Here is a 24934-nt window from a genome sequence, read left to right on the forward strand (position 1 = left end):
TCTTTCGAAGTTCAGTCTATTTCTCCAAATTTCATATCAATATATAAATCGATTAGCAAATTTACTATCAAACCAGCAGGGTAATGCCACATCATTTTTTCGGAGAAAATAATAATTCAATACACCCAAGTACAACTAATGTTTATTGATTCAAAATATATATATATATATATATATATATATATATATATATATATATATATATATATATATATATATATATATATATATATATATATATATAAATATATATATATATATATATATATATATATATATATATATATATATATATATATATATATATATATATGTATATATATATATATAAATATATATATCTATATATATAAAAATAAGTTGTCTGTCTGTGGATGGATGGATGGATGTGTCAGGTGACGTCACCTGAAAAAACTGGATTAGGTGACGTCAAAACTGAAAAAACTAAAAAAAGGCAAAAACTACAAAAAAAAACTAAAAACTAATAAAAAAAATAAAAAAGCTAAAAAACTAAAAAAACTATAAAGGTAAAAACCAATAAAAAACTAAAAAAAAACTGAAAAAACTAAAAAAAGGCAAAAACTACAAAAAAAACTAAAAACTAATAAAAAAAGTAAAAAAGCTAAAAAACTAAAAAAACTAAAAAAACTAAAAAAAGGTAAAAAACTAAAAAAAATAAAAAATAAAAAAAAACTAAAAAAAAGGAAAAAACTGAAAAATAAGCTAAAATAAAGGTAAAAACCAATAAAAAACTAAAAAAAAAAAGGAAAAAACTAATAAATGACGACACTCAAAGAGAAAGCGACCAGGACAAAAGGAATGTTCGATTAGCAATCAACAAAGCACCGGGACACAGGGAGTATAAATGACGACCAGGACATAAGTAAAAAAAAAAAACTATCTATATATATAAAAATAAGTTGTCTGTGGATCTGTGGATCGTGGATCAGGTGACGTCACCTGAAAAAACTGGATCAGGTGACGTCAAAACTGAAAAAACTAAAAAAAGGCAAAAACTACAAAAAAAACTAAAAACTAATAAAAAAAATAAAAAAGCTAAAAAACTAAAAAAACTAAAAAAAGGCAAAAACTACAAAAAAAACTAAAAACTAATAAAAAAGCTAAAAAACTAAAAAAACTAAAAAAAAGGCAAAAACTACAAAAAAACTAAAAACTAATAAAAAAAATAAAAAAGCTAAAAAACTAAAAAAACTAAAAAAAGGTAAAAAACTAAAAAATAAATAACGACCGGGACACAGGGACACAACTACAACGGGGACACCGGGGGAAACAGGGGGATATAAATGACGACCGGGACAAAAAAACTAAAAAGAAATAAAAACTAAAAACTAATAAAAAAAACTAAAAAATCTAAAAATCTAAATAAGCTAAAAAAGAAAAAAAAAGGAAAAAAATAAAGGAGAAAAACAAAACTAAAAAACGAATGTATATACAGACCGGGACACCGGGATACAAATGATGACCGGGACCCGGGACACAGGGAATATAAATGACGACCGGGACACAGGGACACAACTACAACGGGGACACCGGGGGAAACAGGGGGATAACCTGACAATCTATTTATATGCAAAGACAATGGGACAGCAAAGAATGTTGTATATTCGCAAGTTTTACGTAGTTAAAACCATATATATATATATATCTATATTCACAGGTGGGACATAGGGACACAACTACAATGGCGCGTAACTATTATGGCGCGTAACGACTTACGCGCGCGGGGGGGCTTGGGGGGGGCGCGAAGCGCCCCCACCAACTAGGTGTTGGGGTGGCGCGAAGCGCCACCCCAACAGCTAGTATATATATATATATATATATATATATATATATATATATATATATATATATATAAAGGTAAAAAATATGCCATTAGACTTTACAGACCCTACCGGCGGTGCTGATCTCCGTTACTTGGCCCTTCAGCCAGAGAGTGAAATGGGGGGTTGGGGGCCAACCATTCTGTGCTTTCACACACCGTTCCCTTTAGATTTATATATATATATATATATATATATATATATATATATGTATATATATATATATATATATATATATATATATATATATATGTACTGGCTGTTGTCTGTTATCTGCTGTCTGTCACAATATGACGTCGAGGAACCACCAGAGCAACGCGAAACCAGGCTTGCAGCTGACAGAGATAGTAAAAAGAAGGCGTGTCGAGGAATCACCAGAGCAACGCGGGACCAGGCTCGCGGCTTTACGTCAACGAAGGCGTGTCGAGGAACCACCAGAGCAACGCGAAACCAGGCTTCCAGCTGACAGAGATAGTAAAAAAGAAGGCGTGTCGAGGAATCACCAGACCAACGCAAAACCAGGCTTGCGGCTTTACGAGTAATAGAGGTGACAATCTTGACAGGGCCTTCCGAGGGTGAGACTGTTCTTTTTCCTCGCATTTCCATGATTCCAACGGATCTGCCTTTTCAATTTAAAAGATTGCAATTTGCAATTCGATTAGCATATGCAATCACCACCAACGAAACTCAAGAGCAATCGTTAGAAAATGTGGTATAGATCTTAATACAGATTGTTTTTCCCATGGACAATTATATGTTGCATGTTCTAGAGTCGGTAAACGGACAATCTATTTATATGCACAGACAATGGGACTGCGAAGAATGTTGCATATTTACAAGTTTTACGCAGCTAAAAATTAGCACCTTGCAAACGCGTTGCTTTAGGGGGAGGGGCTTAGGCTTGTGGCTTAGAGAGAAATTACCAAAAGAAAGTGTATCGACGTATTACGAGAGCAACGAGAAACCTGACTTGCGGCTGAAAGAGAAAGTAAAAATAAGCGTGTTGAGGAATTACCAGAGTATATCAGAGGAATTACCATATCCGCAAGTTTTATGCAGTTAAAAATTAAGCAACTTGCACACGTGTTGCTGAGGCGCATCCCATTGTCTGTGCATATAAATATATTGTCAGGTTAACTGACTCTTGAACATGCAACATATAATTGTCCATGGGAAAAACAATCTGTATTCAGATCTATACCTCATTATTCTAATGATGTGTCCCTGTGTCCCGGTCGTCATTTATATTCCCTGTGTCCCGGTCGTCATTGTGTCCCGGTATCCCAGTTTGTAATTTCTCTTTGAGTGTCCCGGTCGTCATTTATATTCCCTGTGTCCCGGTGTCCCGGTCGTCATTTGTGTCCCAGTCTGTAATTTCTATTCGAACAATCCCTGTGTCCCGGTCGTCATTTATATATCCCGCCTGTGCCCCCGGCGTCCCCGTTGTAGTTGTGTCCCTATGTCCCGGTCGTCATTTATATTCCCTGTGTCCCGGTCGTTATTTGTGTCCGGGTGTCCCAGTCTGTAATTTCTCTTTGAGGTTCCCGGTCGTCATTTATATTCCCTGTGTCCCGGTCGTCATTTGTGTCCCGGTATGTAATTTCATCAGTTGACAAACATGACGTCAGTCAACAAACAACTTCATGACGCATACAGCTCAATCCTTATAATGACGTCAGTCGACAAACATGACGTCAGTCGACACACAAACATGACGTCACTCGACACACACACACACACACAGACAACTTATTTATATATATATATATATATATATATATATATATATATATATATATATATATATATATATATATATAGATATATATAGATATATATATATATATATATATATATATATATATATATATCTATATATATAAAAATAAGTTGTCTGTCTGTGGATGTGTGGATGGATGTGTGGATGGATGTGTCAGGTGACGTCACCTGAAAAAACTGGATTAGGTGACGTCAAAACTGAAAAAACTAAAAAAAGGCAAAAACTACAAAAAAAACTAAAAACTAATAAAAAAAATAAAAAAGCTAAAAAACTAAAAAAACTATAAAGGTAAAAACCAATAAAAAACTAAAAAAAAAACTGAAAAAACTAAAAAAAGGCAAAAACTACAAAAAAAAACTAAAAACTAATAAAAAAAGTAAAAAAGCTAAAAAACTAAAAAAACTAAAAAAACTAAAAAAAGGTAAAAAACTAAAAAAAATAAAAAATAAAAAAAAACTAAAAAAAAGGAAAAAACTGAAAAATAAGCTAAAATAAAGGTAAAAACCAATAAAAAACTAAAAAAAAAAAGGAAAAAACTAATAAATGACGACACTCAAAGAGAAAGCGACCAGGACAAAAAACTAAAAAAAAAGGCAAAAACTACAAAAAAACTAAAAACTAATAAAAAAAATAAAAAAGCTAAAAAACTAAAAAAACTAAAAAAAGGTAAAAAACTAAAAAAACTAAAAACTAAAAAAAAACTAAAAAAGGTAAAAACTAAAAGAACTAAAAAAGAAAAAAATAAATGACGACACTCAAAGAGAAAGCGACCAGGACAAAAGGAATGTTCGATTAGCAATCAACAAAGCACCGGGACACAGGGAGTATAAATGACGACCAGGACACAAGTAAAAAAAAAAATTAACAAAACTAAAAAGAAGGTAAAAACTACAAAAAAACTAAAAAGAAAAAAAAACTAAAAACTAATAAAAAAACTAAAAAATCTAAAAATCTAAATAAACTAAAAAAGAAAAAAAAAGGAAAAAAATAAAGGAGAAAAACAAAACTAAAAAACGAATGTATATACAGACCGGTACACCGGGATACAAATGACGACCGGGACACAGGGAATATAAATAACGACCGGGACACAGGGACACAACTACAACGGGGACACCGGGGGAAACAGGGGGATATAAATGACGACCGGGACAAAAAAACTAAAAAGAAATAAAAACTAAAAACTAATAAAAAACTAAAAAATCTAAAAATCTAAATAAGCTAAAAAAGAAAAAAAAAGGAAAAAAATAAAGGAGAAAAACAAAACTAAAAAACGAATGTATATACAGACCGGGACACCGGGATACAAATGATGACCGGGACCCGGGACACAGGGAATATAAATGACGACCGGGACACAGGGACACAACTACAACGGGGACACCGGGGGAAACAGGGGGATAACCTGACAATCTATTTAAATGCAAAGACAATGGGACAGCAAAGAATGTTGTATATTCGCAAGTTTTACGTAGTTAAAACCATATATATATATATATATCTATATTCACAGGTGGGACATAGGGACACAACTACAATGGCGCGTAACTATTATGGCGCGTAACGACTTACGCGCGCGGGGGGGCTTGGGGGGGGCGCGAAGCGCCCCCACCAACTAGGTGTTGGGGTGGCGCGAAGCGCCACCCCAACAGCTAGTATATATATATATATATATATATATATATATATATATATATATATATATATGGATTCTCATTGTCCCTTGTGTTCTATTGCAGTTTTTTCAAAGGTATTTGATTATTAAGGCAAGTCCAATTTCCGACCATGATATCTACTAAGTTTCAAAGTTTTGGTTTTCTTTTTTAAGGTTTTGAATTCTTGTAATGCCTTGTTTTTTAATTTTATTTTTTTATTCTTTCGTCTTTTTAGTTTTTTTTTTTTAATAAATATATTGGGATGTCTTGAAACGTCTTGAAGAGAAATGTGTTAAAAAACGTTTTGAAATACTTAGAAACGTCATGAAAAAATATCTTAAAACAAACTTCCCTGCTTGACAAATGGAGTCTAACAAACCCTATTATGTAACACCCCAATCCCTAAACATAAAACTCCAAACCTCCAAACGTAAGAACCAAGTTAAACCCTCCCTATTACGTAAAAACCAAAGTGAACCCTCCTTATTACGTAGCAGACACCTGCAACTCCTAAAAAATATTTTTCATTACATAACAAGCACCCGCGTCTCTTATAAAACATTCCCTTTGACGCAACATGCACCTGGGTCTTGAAGAAGCTTAAAAAAGTGTCGGGATCGGGACTCGAAGGGATGGGAATGTTTTCCGGCCTTAAAAGCCCCCACTACTCACAGAGAAGGTTAAATCCTTGGTTATAGATGAAACCCGCATCCACGTCTATGCCCCCCCCCCCAAAAAAAAAAAGAATTTAATGAGTTTCCCTTACCATTTTTAGCAAATTCTGAAAACTAACCCTGTTGGCTCTTTATAGAAGGTTTTGCCGCCCTTTCCCCAGAAATTAACTCTTGCGTATTTGCCTTTCAATAAATATACCCACAAATGCGGACGGGGGAGATTTACCAAAGAGAATGAGCTAAAGGAATCATATTGCAGAAAACAATGTAACCACAAAACATATCCTTTTCGTGTTTTTGACCCCCTCCCCGTGACAAATCCCAGATCTTTAAAATAGCAAGACACAAAACATAAACATGTCCATGTGTCATCTTAATGATCTTAATGTCATCTTAATGTCATCTTAATGAGTGCCACAAAGTAAAGCCTTCACTAAGCACGAGCATACCCTACGGCAGAGAAATTTTCGGGTGTCTTGAGGTTCCACTTAACACAGGTATTAAAAAATCATCTTTATTGAAGAATTAAACCGTATGTGTTGACATCAAAAACGTCACATTCCGGTTACCAAGGACGTGGCTGTGACGCAAAAGAAGAAAGAACAGTTCGTTTTTTCTCAGGATTTCAATAAATTACACAATTATGAAGTCGTTATCGTTGTGGTTTTACCAATACATCACCGCTTTTCTTAGATAGTTCATTCGAGAAATTTGTAGTAAAGGTGTTAAAAATATTGGAAATTGTATATGAATATTACCGTTATCGTTAGTGAACTTTCCTTTTGGAAATTTCAGGCGATTATTTCCATTTCTGAAAAGTTGGCGAAAAAAAGTTCACTTCTCCGACAAAATGATAATTCAATCCCTTATGAATCTGTAGGTGCAAATAGAACGTTCCATATATGACAAATAAATCACTTTATTTGGGTGAGGCCCGATCTTCAATACTGTTAACGATCTTTTCGTAGATATTTTTTGTAATTATTTCCACCTCTAAAAAGTTGGCAAAAAAATATTCACTTCTCCGAAAGAAAAATACCACTTATGGATCTGTAGGTACAACTAAAATGTTTTATATATGGCGGTAAAATCACCTTATTTTTTGATGAATAAACTCCAATTCTCAATACTGTTGATGAGCTTCTCTTAGAAGTTTTGAGTGATTTTTATTATCCCTGAAAAGATGGCAAAAAAGAATGTTCAACTCTCCGAAAAAGCTAGAGATATACTCTGTAGATAACCGGAATGTTTTACGTATGACACTTAAATCACCTTATTTTTGGTGAAATAAGAACCGATCTTCATGCGCATTTTGGAAAAGATTATCAGTTGTTTTTTTGTTGTTGTTTTTTTTTCATTCAACTCAGTCATTTCTTTATTGGGGGCTCCCAATAAAGGCAAAACTAGAGCAAAATCTTGGGGGCAGGAATATGACAAGGACGCCAATAACTGACCGAATTGACAGGTTTATTTAAAAAAAAAAAGAAAATAGATGAGGGCAGCAGAAAAATCTCGGAGGGAGGTCCCCGGCCCCCCTGGATTCGCTCCTGACTTCCATAAATTACTTTACAACACCGCGAGATCTTTCTCCAGAGGGCTAATATGGCAGGATGTATCAAGATCAAAGACAAACAGCTACTTTTGAATGAAATGTTGATGTGTAGTGACTGACTGTCTTTTACGAGTGCTTCCCTTCACCTCCTTCCAAGGAGATTTCTCTTCTTGTGCTAACGTTTGTCAGAACAGCAAGACGAACTTCTAGAGACATTGATAACAGTCCGACAGAGGGGAATATAAGAAAAGTACTAAAAGAAGGCTTAGGGGGAACTGGAGCCACTATCTTCACTCACTGGCGTCCATAGGATTCATCCTTCTCACGGTCAAGTTGATTTGCAGTAATCTATGGCGAGTGCTATATACCCACCTGGAACCCTCTGTCGACAAAGAGCAGTGCAAGAAAACATGGTAAACAGATCGGGATGTTCCCGTTGAGCGTCCCAGAGGATTCTGCAGGAGCTTATCCAGACAGGATGTAACAATACCAAAGACCAACTGCTACTTTTAAATGAAATGTGGACGTGCTGTCACTGACTGTCTTTTACGAGTGCATCCCTTCACCTTCTTCCGAGGAGAATCCAGATCAGGATGTTCCCGTTAAGCGTCTCAGAGGATTCCGAAGGAGGTTATCATTACAGTATGTAACAATAACAAAGACCAACTGGAACTTTTAAATGAAATGTTAATGTGCTGTCACTGACTGTCTTTTACAAATGCATCCCTTTACCTCCTTCGGAGGAGATTTCTCTTCTTGTGCCAACGTTTGTCAGAACAACAAGACACACTCTTAAAGACATTGATAACAGTCCGACAGGGGGGAACATAAAAAAAAAATAAGTACTAAAAAAGGCTTTGGGGGAAACTGGAGCCAACTATCTTCACTCATCGGCGTCCATTGGATTCATCCTTCTCGCGGGCAAGGTGATAAGCAGTAATCTAAGGCGAGTGCCACATAGCCACCTGGAACCCTCTGTCGACAAAGAGCAGTGCAAGAAAACATGATAAACAGATCGCAATGTTCCCATTGAGCGTCTCAGAGGATTCTGCAGGAGGTAATCATGACAGGATGCACATCCATGACAGGATGCACATCCATGACAGGATGCACATCCATGACAGGATGCACATCCATGACAGGATGCACATCCATGACAGGATGCACATCCATGACAGGATGCACATCCATGACAGGGTGTGCTTTTAAATAGAATGTTGATATCCTGTCACTGACTTTCTTTTACGAGTACATCCCTTCGCCTCCTTCCCAGAAGATTTCTCCTCTTGTGTCACCTGTTGTCAGGGCGACAAGACAAACTCGTAGGGACACTGACATCAATCCGACAGAGGAAAAATATGAAAAACAGCACTTAAAAAACAGTCTTGGGGGGGCCTAGAACCGGCGTCTTCACAATCTGGCGTCCAAAGGATTCATTGTTATCACTCGCAAGTACGGTTCATACCAATTAAGTACGGTTCAATCAATTCGAGCCAGGACTTAGCCCATCTTCGTCTATACTTCTTGAAGCCACCGTAATCTGAGTGAATGCTGTATAAACCTCTGGAGTGATCTTGTCGACCAGTTGTGGGGTATCAAACCAAAGCGAATAACTTCGGATGTACCCAAGTGCACTATCATGTCTGACTGCCGTCCAAAGGATTCATCTTTACTCTCGAGAGCAATTCAAATAGTAATTATAATTAAAGGATGATTTAATGGTACTAATGGAACTTTAAATAGAGGTTTAATATAAATTAAATGGTAATTCAAATGACATAGTGCCCTTGTCCAAAAATGTCCAAAATGTGTTTAATTAATTAATTACCCAATGTACCCAATGAGCATTAATTAATTAATTAATGTACCCAATGAGCATTAATTAATTAATTAATGTACTCAATGAGCACTATCATGTCTGACTGAAGTCCAAAGGATTCGTCTTTACTCTCGAGATCAATTTAAATGGTAATTATAATTAAATGGTGATTTATTGGTACTAACGGAAATTTTAAATAGTAAGTTAAAATCAATTAAATGGTAATTTAAATGACTTAGTGCCCTTGTCCAAAAAAGTCCAAAATGTGTTTAATTAATTAATTACCCAATGAGTATTAATTAATTAATTAATGTACCCAATGAGCACTATCATATCTGACTGACGTCCAAAGGATTCTTTTTTACTCTCGAGAACAATTTAAATGGTATTTATAATTAAATGGTGATTTAATGGTAATAACGGAAATTTGAATAATAATTTAATATTAATTAAATGGTAAATTAAAGGGGTGTTGCATGTCCATCTAAAGTCTTGGAATGTAAGAAAAAAAATGTTATTCTATAAAACCTAGGGAAGTCAGAACCAGCAAAGTACAGAGGCACATGAGGATGAGCTTTGGTTTCTTCCCTGCTTTAATAGATGAAGGTTTAATCTGTTTTTGGTTGACTCCCAGCCCCAAAACTGAGGATGATTCCACAAATAAATTCTATGCCTACTAATGGCATTCTTCAAAATTTTTAGTTTCTCAACTTTTTTCCCCTTCTTTTATGCTTAGCAGATATTTTCTACCAAGTGCCTGGAACAGCCCAACCTCAAAAGTGAAATTTTACAAAAAATTATTTTCCGTTAAAAAGATAGATGAAGCATTTGGATAAAAAAAAGATAAACTAAGAAGACACTACAATGACAGACTCTGTTTCATATACTGTGTGTAAATTTATCCCCCTCTCCCCAAAAAAATATACCAGTTTTGAAAAAGAGCTTAGGAACAGGATAAATTGACAATCGACTTACTTGCATAACAACAATATCTGGATCATATTCTAATATTCCTTCAAGAATTCTGAATCTTCTGAAATTCCATTCCATAGCCTCAGGAGGACATAAGACAAAACGGTCGGTATATTCACCAAGAGCTAAAAAACAAAGTCAGAAATTTAAAAATAAATATGCAAGCCCCGTCTACACATATTTGATCAGGCATAAGCGTATGATTTTTTTCCAAATAATAAGGAGGGATAAATCTCCAAAAACAAATGATTTTTGAATAAAATACAAGGAAATATATGAACAATCATAGAAGTATAGATTCTTCAAAGGGGAGAGGGGCGATTTCCCGTCCTAAAACCACACGTGTGTTATATACATATATATATATATATATATATATATATATATATATATATATATATATATATATATATAAACTAGCTGTTGGGGTGGCGCTTCGTGCCACCCCAAGCCCCCCGCGCGCGTAAGTCGTTACGCGCCATATTAGTTACGCGCCATTGTAGTTGTGTCCCTGTATCCCACCTGTGAATATAGATAGATTTATATATGTGTTTCAAACTACGTAAAAATTGCGAATATACAACATTCTTGGCTTTCCCACTACTGGGAGCTTTCCGTTTCCAATTGCCAGCAATTGATCTGAAAATGTTTGACCAGAGTCATCGTTTTGCAATCGGACACGCATATTTGTAGTTAATTTTAATATTTTTACGTGTGCCCATAAATTAGAATTTTTCAGGCAAGCATTCATTTCGTCTGCAGGAGCTAAACTACGTAAAAATTGCGAATATACAACATTCTTGGCTTTCCCACTACTGGGAGCTTTCCGTTTCCAATTGCCAGCAATTGATCTGAAAATGTTTGACCAGAGTCATCGTTTTGCAATCGGACACGCATATTTGTAGTTAATTTTAATATTTTTACGTGTGCCCATACATTAGAATTTTTCAGGCAAGCATTCATTTCGTCTGCAGGAGTTAAACTACGTAAAAATTGCGAATATACAACATTCTTGGCTTTCCCATTGTCTGTGCATATACAAAGCCGTATGTACTAATAATGAAGTCATATGCAAACGCTCTTTTTACAAACAAACAAACATGCATACACACAACTCGTTTTTATATAGATAGATAGATAGATAGATACAATACAAATTAACTGCGTAAAACTTGCGAATATACAACATTCTTCGCTGTCCAATTGTCGCTGCATATAAATAGATTGTCAGGTTTACCGACCCTCGAACATGCAACGTATGGGAACAACAATCAGTATTAAGATCTATACCACATTTTTCTAATGATTGACCTTGAGCTTTGTTAATGGTGATTGCAAATGCTAATCGAATTGGGAATTGCAATCTTTTAAATTGAAAAGGCAGATCAGTTGGAATCATGGGAATGCGAGGAATAAGAATTACCGTCATTTATAACTGCATCTCGCAAATGAATGTATTGTTCAGAGCGGAGCTTGGTCTGATTCAGGCGGATATATAGCAAACGTTCTGATTCAATTTTAGCATACATATCAACGACAAATTGGTAAAACAATTCACGGCATTTTAAAATATAATTTTCTTCATCCTGACGAACCATTAGTCTATAGGAATAATAATGCATTGCACTGCATTTCTTATTCATTTCTTTGTTAGTGGCTGGATTCATCAATTTAATATTAAAGTGATAGCCGTCGGCTCCATCCCAAAAAATGATAGGATATTGTAGGGCATCGTAGCATCGATGAGTTTCAGCAATTCTTAACAACTGAGCGTTTCGCTTATGAAGAATAATATCTCGAGGTAAAAACTGATCACCGACCATAGCGATTGCCACTTCGTCAATAGTTGGAGCATTGTATCTACGCACATGTTGGCCAGGAGGCGTTTTGTCAGCGGAAGTAACAATTTTATGCGTATCAGTAGGCATCAAATCGATGGCTGTTTTGAACAGACGCACTAAATTATTATTTTCGTGAAAAGATGTTGCAATTGGGAAACGATTGTCCTTTCAACGTTGGGAGAAATTTCGCAACGTGCATTCAATTCAGAATTTCTATCACTGATGAAGTACAATTGTAAAAATTTATGATTCTCGCCTGAGAATGGTAGAAGGGACCCTGCTCTATGATAAATTTGCCCTTTTACTTTGAAAGTAGACATAAATTGATCTGGATTTTCGATTTGGGCTCCAAACGACGTCATTTGGAAACATGAGTTGTATTTTCTTATTTGTGACAAAAAAACGCTTAGATTCTGACGTAGTTCCAGTAAGGAAAGTCTTCAATGGCTCTGGTGGTGCAGCCAATAGAGGAAGTTTAACTTTTCCTGAGGCGCAACACATTCCCATTGTTTCACCATTGAATTTCAAGGCCTTGCAATAGGGACAAATTTTAGACATTGTCCCGATTTGAACACATCTACTCAAGCTATAATCATCGACTGGGCTGTACCTGAATGCCAGGCGATAACTTTCAGGTTGCTCTGATTCCTCGGCACGCTTTCTTTTCTTACTTTCTCTATCAGCAGCAAGCCTGGTTTCTTGCTGTTCTTGTGATTCCTCGGCACGCTTTCTTTTCTTACTTTCTCTATCAGCAGCAAGCCTGATTTCTTGCTGTTTTTGTGATTCCTCGGCACGCCTTCTTTTTTCACTTTCTCTTTTAGCAGCAAGTCTGCTTTCACGTTGCTCTGGTAGTTCCTCGGCACGCTTTCTGTTCTATCTTTCTCTATCAGCCTCAAGCCTGTTTCCTTGCTGTTCTTTTGATTCCTCGGCACGCTTTCTTTTCTGACTTTCTCTATCAGCAGCAAGTTTTTTGGCATAGACTCTTTGACCATCTTCATCGGCTTTTGCCATTGTAAGTTCATCAGTCATTTTAAACTTAAACATTAATAGATTTCTACGTGAACATATATGTCTTAAATATCTTTAATGACGTCACCGTCATAGCAAAAATGACGACAACTAACTTCATGACGTCAGTCGACACAGAAACATGACGTCACCTGACAGACAACTTATTTATATATATATAGAAGATATATATATATATGTGTATATATATATATATATATATATATATATATATATATATATATATATATATATATATTTTCTTTTTAGTTTTTTTGTAGTTTTTACCTTTTTTAGTTTTTTTCTTCTTTTGTATTAATGCTAAAGCCAAGGTTCAAGCCTGGAGCCTCTCGGACCTAGAACCTGAAACATAACGCTTTACCAACTCAGCTACTTCGGCTTGAATACATTCGTTTTGAGCAGCTTCCTCGGGTGTTGCCATTGTAGGTTCTTCAGTCATTTTACAATTAGAAATTTCTCTTTCAACGGTCTTCTTACAATTAAAAATTTGTCTTTGAACGATATTCTTAAATACCTGTGTCCTGGTCGTCATTTATATTCCCTGTGTCCCCGGTCGTCATTTATGTCCCGGTATCCCAGTCTGTAATTTCTCTTTGAGTGTCCCGGTCGTTATTTATATTCCCTCTGTCCCGGTCGCAATTGTGTCCCGGTCTGTAATTTCTCTTTGAGTGTTTTTTCTTTTTAGTATTTTTTAGTTTTTTACATTTTTTCTTTTTTCAGTTTTCTTTTTCTTCTTTATTTTTCAGCTTCACTATGAAATACATATCGCCGAACCTTTGTTTTTTTAACTAAAATCTGGTAGGCATTGATGACCTTATCCAAGTCAAAATCCCAAACCCAATCATCATCGCTATCATTTTCAGTTTTGATATGTTTTGACTCTCGCTGTCCAGGTGGATCTTCATCTAACTGCGCGGTTTTGCGTTCTTTAGCTTCAAGCCTGTTTCCTTGCTGTTCTTTTGATTCCTCGGCACGCTTTCTTTTCTGACTTTCTCTATCAGCAGCAAGTTTTTTGGCATAGACTCTTTGAGCATCTTCATCGGCTTTTGCCATTGTAAGTTCGTCAGTCATTTTAAACTTAAACATTAATAGATTTCTACGTGAACATATATGTCTTAAATATCTTTAATGACGTCACCGGCATAGCAAAAATGACGACAACTAACTTCATGACGTCAGTCGACACAGAAACATGACGTCACCTGACAGACACAGACAGACAATACAAACACATATATATATATATATATATATATATATATATATATATATATATATATATATATATATATATATATATATATATATATATATATATATATATATATATGTATATGTATATATATACATATATATATATATATATATATATATATATATATATATATATATATATATATATATATATGTATATACATATATATATATATATATATATATATATATATATATATATATATATATATATATATATATATATATATATATATATATATATATATGTATATATAGGTATATATGTATGTATATATATATATATATGTATGTATATATATATATATGTATGTATATATATATATATATATATATATATATATATATATATATATATATATATATATATATATATATATATATATATATATATATATATATATATATATATATATATATATATATATATATATATATATATATATATATATATATATATATATATATATATATATATATATATATATATACATATACATATATATACATATACATATATATATATGTATCATATGTATTAGTATTAATACTAATGAAGGGGCCCAAGTTTTGTTGGTGCCCCTGGACAATATTTCTGTATCCACCTCTGGTGGCACACAACAAACTGACAATGTAAATATGAAGAGTGCATATTCCCGCGACTTATCTTCTTTTACCCTATTGAAGACTTTGGCTGGTATACCAAAGAATCAGTGAAACCCTCTATTACTAAATTTGTTGCTGCGCAGAGTACAACGCAATCACTTTATTACAGTTGTGATAAATGTGGCCACTTGCTATCCCTTGAATGTAATATATATATTAAGAAAATCCAGACAGCTATGCCAACTGAAGTTCTCTGTGAATTCTGTAGAAGGAGTGGATACTATCGCAAAAGTTTACGCATAGAACTAGAGGGTCTACCTATAAAAAACCACGAGCCTCAAAAGTATTTCGATTCCTTCACTGGCTCAAAATTCCACACAGAAGAGCTAATCAGAAAGAATTTAGAATCAGAAAGAAGTATGAGCGGTACTTAATTAATAGTATTAGTGGCACTGAACTGGAATAGGGCCAATTTGTCTGTGGTTCAAACCTTCGAATAGTGACGAGCGTTGACAGCGGTGCAACAGAGCTTGTTTCTGTCAACGTTTTTGGAATGTTTCTGGAACGTTTTCTCTTTGACAACGTAATAACGAAACCGTATCACTTTATCAGTATGGGGATAGCGTCGATCCCCAACACAATTTTCACGATCAACAAACACAACTTTTTTCGATTTTTTCTTTAGTGATTATCAGTTGGAAGGAATAGGTGAAAAAAAAGAGTTTGAAACAGCTAAAAATTCCTCTACTCTATACGAAAGTGTCAGATTTATGAACTAGAACAACAGCTTCTCTGAGTATTCCCCCGCGTATTCTAGTGTTTCAGCGTAAATTCAATTTTATTCTTTTCGAATTCTTTCTTAAATTAATGTAACGAGAAGGGTGAATAGCTATGATCGTGAAAAAACAATTTTTTTTTCAAATGGGGATAAATCCATTTATTTAGACAGTGAAAAAAACAGGTACAAAAGTCCAGGTGTTTCAATCACATATACAGCAATCGTCATCAGTAGCATTACTAAACTAATATAATTGAAACTAGCATATTTATACACACAAAAAATAAATAGCTTTTCGAGTAATTCACATAATAACGTGCTTCCGGATTATTCACTGGATTATTTTCCAGTGACAGCTCATTGAAAAATTCATTCAAAGTGTTGATGTAAATTTCCCTCTTTAATAGAGCCTAAAAGTAAAACAAATTTCCAATGAAAGTGGCAAAGTCTTTCGTTTCTTCTAATTGTAAAACGAAATGTTGAGCATAGAGATATTCACTTGGTCGGTCTCATTTCCCCATATTTTATGGGGGTCGGTCTCATTTCCCCATATTTTTGAACTTGAAATATTCGATATTTCCATATGGTCGGTCGGTGTCATTTCCCCATATTTTATGGGGGTCGGTTTCATTTCGGTCGGTCTCATTTCCCCATACTTTCGAAAATGGAAATATTCGATATTTCCATATAATCGGTCGGTCTCATTTCCCCAAGTTTTATGGGGTCGGTCTCATTTCGGTCGGTCTCATTTTCCCATATTTTCGAGTATGGAAACATTCGATATTTCCATATAGTCGATCGGTCTCATTTCCCCATATTTTATGGGGGTCGGTCTCATTTCCCCATATTTTCGAACATTAAAATATTCGATATTTCCGTATGGTCAGTCGGTGTCATTTCCCCATATTTTATGGGGGTCGGTCTCATTTCCCCATACTTTCGAACATGGAAATATTCAATATTTCCATATAATCTGTCGGTCTCATTTCCCCATATTTTATGGGGTCGGTCTCATTTCGGTCGGTCTCGTCTTCCCATATTTTCGAGTATGGAAACATTCGATATTTCCATATGGTCGATCGGTCTCATTTCCCCATATTTTACGGGGGTCGGTCTCATTTCCCCATATTTTCGAACATTAAAATATTCGATATTTCCATATGGTCGGTCGGTGTCATTTCCCCATATTTTATGGGGGTCGGTCTCATTTCGGTCGGTCTCATTTCCCCATACTTTCGAAAAAGGAAATATTCGATATTTCCATATGGTCGATCGGTCTCATTTCCCCATATTTTATGGGGGTCGGTCTCATTTCCCTATGTTTCCGAATATGAAAACATTCGATATTTCCATATGGTCTATCGGTCTCATTTCCCCATATTTTATGGGGGTCGGTCTCATATCGGTCGGTTTCATTTCCCTATGTTTTCGAATATGGAAACATTCGATATTTCCATATGGTCGATCGGTGCCATTTCCCCATATTTTATGGGGGTCGGTCTCATTTCGGTCAGTATCATTTCCCCATATTTTCGAAAATGAAAATATTCGATAATTCCATATGATCGATCGGTCTCATTTCCCCATATTTTATGGGGGTCGGTCTCATTTCGGTCGGTCTAATTTCCCCGTATTTTCGAATATGGAATAAGGAATAGAAAAAAAGCTTTCACTTCCTCGTTTTCCCCATATATATACGACATATTTTCGAAGTAACGCCTTAAAGATTGTCTCAGGGAGAAAATAACCTATGCTAGGAAGGTTAATTCAAGTAAATTCAAGAAAACAAAACTTTGTTAGCATTATGTTCATTTTGTAGCCCGTGCTCCCTTCCTCCCTTACTAAGCGAAATATTGAGTTTGAACCCATGTATAGAGTAGAAATTGAAGTAAAGAAACACTTAAAATCGTTAGTGCAGTAATTTTGAAAGAGGAATTTAAAGTATGGATTCCCCTTACTAATCAAAATTTTAGGTTTGGGTGATTATACAGAATAGAAGGCGAAGAACAGAAACTTTCAAGGTTCAACGTAAATTAGAGAATGTTCACTATAAATTTGCAAAATCTGAAACTACAAGTAAAAAAAAAATCGCACAGATACATTGATTGTGGGTTTTTCACAAAATACTTATTTTAAATTCTTACCATGTTACAAAAGCAAGAGATATGAAGAAAATCATTGTATCCACCTTATTCTCTTTGTAATTAAATGTACCATTTTTCTTGGTAATCCTAGATGGTGTTCATTAGTTTTTCTCCAAGGCAAACGTGAGTTTACTTTCTTATCAGTTTTACAAACAATTTGGTCTTAGTTAGAGTTAATATAAGGAGAACAATCGTTGTAGCTTCTCCTACTGACTACATTCTCCACAAAACTTGACACATAACGTTTTTGGCGTGTTAACGTACTGTGTGGCTCTAATTTCAATCTTAAGAAATTATTCCTATCCTTGCTATGATTAGACAGTCACCAACTAAAGAGATGTAAGAATCCAAATTGTGGGAAAAGGCGGGGGGAGATGGATGTGTCATAAAAAATTTAGAAAACAAAACTCTGATTACTATCAGTTGTAACACATATTAAATATTTTTAAGCTCTTTCATTAGGTGATAACAAGGCGGTCTAAGAATATACTTAATAAAATATTTTATGCCCAATAAAATATGCCTGATAAATGAATAACTATAGGCTTGTATGTTTCTCTTGGACTGTAGGTCTTGTCAAGTTGGTTACCACGTTTTGAGACCTATTCTAAGTCAAATTTTATTTTTACTTATAAACATTCCATTTTTTTTAATGGAGGACATATTTTTCTACCTGTTTCAATCCTTATAAGCCCATGTATAGAGTGAACGTATAAGAAAAGAAAATTTAAAAAAACAGCGCTATCTATATAAAGGTGATTGCCATGCTTCCACTTGCAAAGGCGTTAATCTTTGCGTTTGATGGCAACCTGTGCGTTGGTATTCACGTTAAGACCAGAACATACGAGCTCGGAAGACTATTCTAAATTTAATTATCGAGAGGGAATATGGCCATCATCATTTTACTGAAGTACGGATTTTTTTTTTTTCTGTTAGAAAAAAAGTCTAAGGCTTTCTTGCAAATTGCACAAATTCAACTTACACAATATCCTTATTTATAACAATTGCCGAAGAAATCATCTTTTGTGGCTCAAAAATGAATGGACATCTTTTCAGGTGGCAAAATGACACCCTCCCTACAAAACCAAGACAGTGCTACCAAAGTTTGCTATCCACAACAAATTACAATTTACTTTCGCAGCTCCGAATATTTTTGTCCAAGCACGAGCAATGGTCACGAGTCCTTTTACACTGAACACAAGACCCAACGTCACTGGAAGTGGAAGCACGATCATTACCCTTATGAAGATGGCACTGCTTTACTTTGGCGCGGGCTCTACTTATTGTGACACAATGAAATTTTCTAACTAGCTTTTCCATTATTTGTATTAAGAGACTTCAGATTTCTTTTCTGCTATATTTACTCTATCCATGGCCCCCAGACTCAAGCTTATACCTACCAAAGGTTTGATATGCTTGTTTTGTTTTCACGCAAAAGGTTTCAAGGTTTTCAAGGACTTTTCAACGAATTGGGCAAACAATTCTTGCCCAATTGGGCAAAAAGTACTTGGGCAAGCAAAACGCTCTAGGGACAGGGTTTTACCCATACCTGCAGACTGAGGGAGGAGCTAAGACTGACTTTTTTTAAGGGCGGAGATGAGCTTTCTGGAGGGAAGAAGCAAACAAAATGGGTCAATCTACGTCCATTCATTTTGTAAAAAATCAAAATGAATTATTATAATTAACAGAACACAAAGTTCTATAGTTTTAGATCAATTTCCTACAAAGTGAACGTTTTAGGGAGGGGATGTAAGTTCTCTTTTCCCATTACCTTTCTTGATGTCGAAATTCTTAACTGTAACCATCCATACCAAGAACAGTAGATACGTGATTTTTTTTTTTAATTTAGAACATTGTGGCAATCAGATCATAACGATTCTTTGAAATTAGATTCACGGTCAATGTCACATAACTGTATGTTACTTAGATAACGGAACCTTCAACTACACGCACATCAAAAAAGAATCATAATGGGTATACAACTACAATAAACAGTACCATGGTCATATTTTGTCCTTTCTTGAAAGTTCGCGCGTCCTCGTAACACTAATGAACGAAGTACAACTTTAGTATAACTGTAAATAACGAGGTATAACTGTAAATTTTCCAACTTATGAATTGATATGAGAAATTCAATTTTACAAGAATCTCGGTGAATGTATCTATGAATCATCGGTACCGTTTTGGTAAAAGTAGGGGATAATATAATATAACTGAATAATGAAATAGCTTTTCAAGCCTTGACCTTCTCTGAAATTATATAAAGAATTCGTTTGATGACACAAGATTTATTTTAAAAGTAAAAAGTTTATTTTAATTAAAGTTAAATTTTAACTCAAGTTTAATCAAAAATTAAATACGTTTAAAAGTAATAGGTAATAAAGGGTTCGACTAGAAACTGAAAAGGGAAGAAACATCAAAATTGGAAATGGGAGGAAAAAGGAATAAATGGAGAGAGAGGGAAGAAACAAACTGAACAAAGAGATTGTTCAAAATAATAAAATGTAAAGCTTTGTCATAAATAATAAGCCGTATATAAAAAATGATATCAACAAATATGTAAAAAAAATATTTAAAGTATTCCTGAGAGAACTTCATCTAATAAAAAACGAAAAAGAAACAAAAATAATTAACCTCTAACCCAATATTCGTCGTATTGATCTATCTGATAAAGCTTTTATGTTATGAGAAAAATTTTGGTTCCACAGGTTCAACAGATATTTTATTGAACTAACTTCAAAAATGAATTTTAGTGACGCAAAACTTTTTTTTAGATTTCTTTAGTTGAATTAGTGAAAAGAATTAATGAAGGGAAAAGATATATTTTGAAAAAAAGGAGATTCTCTAGAGAATCATTATTTTGTATTTTAATTTTGATTGGGAAGCCCAAGCTCAATAAAAATGTGCACGTTTTGGGTCTAATTAGAATAGAAATTTTTGGTACTATTTTCAAAGACCAAAATCTATTCTCACGAAAAAAAAAGGTTTTCTAGTGAAATCTTGAAACTTCAAGTCCCTACAAGCAAACATAACCGAAATAGAAACATCACTTTCATTCCGAGGTAAAAAAAAAAAATAATATAGTTTCGAGGTAAAAAAAAAAATTTCCTTTTATTTAACTGGTCTTGGCTATTTTCGCACGGCAATACCATTATTCCTTAAGCGTATGCCAAAAAGAGAAGCAAAACAACACCACCTTTTCAAACCTAACTAGCTTTTTTGTGTTTCATTGTAAAATTTTAAGCCAATAAGAAGAAGAAAAATTGAGCCACAATTTTGTTGACAAATAGTCCCACTGTTAATTTGAGAGTAAATGCTCACCCAAGCCCACAGTGTTCAAGTCAACTCTTTCATTTAGGACTAAAGGAAATCAGGAAACACTTAGAAGGCGTAAATTTCCAATCAAAACTTTTTAGATACCCCAAACCTAGTGTCTTCGTTCATCACAAATATCATAGAAACAGCGTTAACAATCAATAGAATAAGTGAGGAATGCAAAATCGGATGCATGTCCTCAAAAGATGTTATGTAACACTTTTTTTCATAATTGTATTTAGAGCCTATCCTATTAAACGAAATACACTCTACCCATATCGGTTGAACTTTCTATTTTTCTTTTTCCAAAATTCGCTGTATCCCCTTTTCAAATACAGATATAAATAGAAGTACGGAGTTGTAGCATAAATATTATCTTTGTGTTATGTTAAAGATTAAATAAACAAAAGCCTTACTTATCACTATTACTACCAACAACTCACTGCAGCACGCAGCCGCTTGAGGCTTGGTGCATGGCTGTGCACACTCCTCTGCCTCTAACCCCTGTCTATTCAAATACCCCCTCTTTATACCATCTAAAGAAACTCCCAATTCCCTTAAATCTTTCTTTTCCATCTCCTCCCATCTCATTTGGCGAAAACCTACTTTTCGTTTGGCCTAACATGGTTGGCCGACTAGGACGTTCTTTGCCAATCTATCATTCTTTATCTGCAGAACGTGATCTGGGCATCTCAACCTTTCTTTCAATATAGCCCTAGAAAGCAGGATTGAACCATATTTTACTACAGCTTACTGTTTGAAATACGGTCAGTCAGACGGATACCCATAACAATCCGTAGACAATTTCCCTGGGACATATCTGATAAGTCTTCCTCCGTCTTTCGGAGCGCCCAGGCTTCAGAATCACACTTGACCATAGTAATTTCAAATATTCTAATCTTGGTTCGCACTTATCTTCCTATTCTATCAAACATTTTTCAACTGTGAAAAAAAAAACTGGGCCTTGGCTAATCTATTTTTAGCATCTTCACTGCACCCACTCACTTTACTAATAATGCTATTTGTATTAGAGAAAATGCACATCCGATCAATATTTTCAACCTGTATTTGAGCATCTGATCTGATATAAGTGAAGCTGTTCACTTGATCGACCTTCTCGTTACCCAGGATCACCTCTTCAAAGTCACTTAGTCCCAGTCTTAGCAACTTAGTCATTTAAAACAATTTTCAAAGCTATGCTTGGACTCTGAACTCTCAAAACCTCAAAAAAATTAATTCATTTTGCTAACAAATTCACCCAGGATGCTTAAACCATCAGCATAATCAAAGTCTAGGACATTTTTACGTTTTCCAAGAAAAATTGAAAAACCTCCTCTTGAAAATGTCCTTGTATACTTTCTGATGTCCACCTCGAGAATCCTTCCCCACCGAAGGATTGACATGTTTCCACCTATAAGGTGAAGGATTCCTTTTACAATGATTTCTTTCCACAACTGAACAAGGCTGAATAGAGTGGTATATAAGCTTGTTCTTTTCTAAAAATGTTTTCAGGAACAGACACATCAAGTGCAGGATAGGTTGACGATACTTAACATTTAACTAAAAGCTGCTTCAGGGAGACTGTTTTAAATCGATGCCAATTATCAAACAAAGCTGCTTTACAAAAACTCAACCATATACGAATTCTAGGTAATTAGAGCAAGCTATACCCGCGCTTATTCTTCGAGTTGCTTGACCTACGGCGAAACCTAATCTTTCAGGGGGTGGTGAGAACACATTGAGAAGCTTCCCACCAATTTTCTTTTATCAGAGGTAATAGCTGGCTTTACAACCAACAATCTGATCTATAAACTCTCTAAAGTCCTAGACTGATGCATATGAGGTTTTTAGAAGTTTAAAGCAGGCAAAATGAGAAAATGGAAAAAAGTGAAGATTAACCCAACTGAGGCAAATATAGCTGCGAGCATCTTCTATTCCACTTTATTTAGAAAATTACTCTATATTCCCTTCCATATTGTTCCCAATCCTCTTACATGGTCTCTAGCAACTCTTTTCATTTATGGATGTCCTATGTATTCCCTCCCATAATGTTTCCAATTCCCTTACAACTTCTCTAAGACCTATTTCCATTTTTGGTGTCCTAAGGCTGTTCCCAATTCCCTTTCATCTTATCTAAGACCTCTTTCCATTTGTTGATTTCCTATGTATTCCCTCCCATAATGTTCTCAATTCCCTTACATCTTATTTCAGACCTCTTTCCATTTGTGTATGTCTTATATCTTCCCTCCCGTAATGTTCCCAATTCTCTTATATCTTTACTAATACCTAATTCCATTTGTAGATGTCTTATGCATCCACTGCCATAATGTTCCCAATTCCCTTACCTCTTCTCTAAGACCTCTGTCCATTTTTGGATGTTCTATGTATTCCCCTATATCTTCTCTAAGACATCTCTTCATCAGTGGAGGTAATATGTATTCCCTACCATAATATTCCCAATTCGCTTATATTTTCTCTAAGACCTCTTTCAATTTGTGGATACCCTATATATATATCCTTCCATAATGTTCCCAATTCCCTTACATCTTCTCTAAGACCTCTTTCCATTTTTGAATGTCCTATGTATTCCCTTATATCTTCTCTAAGACATCTTTCCATCAGTGGACGTCCTGTGTATTCCCTACCATAATATTCCTATTTCCCTTATATTTTCTCTAAGACCTCTTTCCATTTTTTTTAATGTCCTATACATTCCCTACCATAATATTCCTAGTTTCGTTACATTTTCTCTAAAACCTCTTTCAATTTGTGGATGTCCTAAGTATTCCTTACTATAACATCCTACTATAATGTTCCCAATTCTAAGACATCTTGTCTAAAGACATATTTCCATCTGTAGATGTCCTACGTATTCCCTACCATTCCTCATTCCCTTAAATTTGCTCTAAGACCTCTTTAAATTTGTGGATGTCCAATGTATTTCCTACCATAATATTCCTAATTCCCTTACATTTTCTCTAAGACCTCTTTGCATTTGTGGATGTCCCATGTATTCCCTGCCATAATGTTCCCGATTCCATTACATCTTCTCTAAGAAATCCTCAGTGGATGTCCTATGTATTCCCTACCATACATTGCCAATTCCCTTACATCTTGTCTAAAACCTCTTTCCATTTGTGGATGTCTGATTTCTCGTTTACCTTCAGTTGGATTGCCTGATGTGCCGGCAGCCTAATGTCGATCGTTTGTAAAATATGACCAATTCCCTTACCGAAATGTGCACGTAAATCTATGGTTAGAAAATTTCTATAGAAGATATGAAGTTTTCATCAATTTTTGAAAGCACCCCCATTTATACATGGGTCTATTAAATCAATATATAGGTCCACGTCATTACAAAAGGACAGAAGGTATCTCGGCTAAGAGCCACCTTCTGACCTAACAGCACTCAAGACCAATCATATTGAAATCTAGGAAAATCAAAACTTAGAACCAAAAGAATACTTTCTTATGCATTACACAAGATAAATATTTTTGAAAATCACTATCACAAGCCCTGAAGGACCAAATTCGAATTTCGCGTCAAAATACAAAAAAAAAAAAACTCGAGAACTGGCAAAGAATGCAAAAACAAAACAAAATGAAAATGAATAATCAATCGTCAGTCAATAATTAAACTGGGAAAAGTCAATTAAAAAGTTGAAAAGTTAAAA

General features: G+C 34.7%; 1 protein-coding gene across 4 annotated transcripts in view; it reads right to left on the reverse strand.

The window, feature by feature from the left end:
- Nucleotides 1-24934, reverse strand: part of LOC136038506 (nocturnin-like) — a 79419-nt gene that overhangs the window by 8841 nt on the left and 45644 nt on the right. For all 4 annotated transcript variants that reach the window (XM_065721596.1, XM_065721597.1, XM_065721598.1 and 1 more), the window contains one exon: nt 10297-10418. In XM_065721596.1, the coding sequence (XP_065577668.1) occupies nt 10297-10418 (122 nt within the window). The remainder of the gene's footprint in view (nt 1-10296; nt 10419-24934) is intronic.

This window comes from Artemia franciscana, chromosome 18, assembly GCF_032884065.1.
Source record: "Artemia franciscana chromosome 18, ASM3288406v1, whole genome shotgun sequence".
In the NCBI taxonomy this organism is placed as follows: Eukaryota; Metazoa; Arthropoda; class Branchiopoda; order Anostraca; family Artemiidae; genus Artemia; species Artemia franciscana.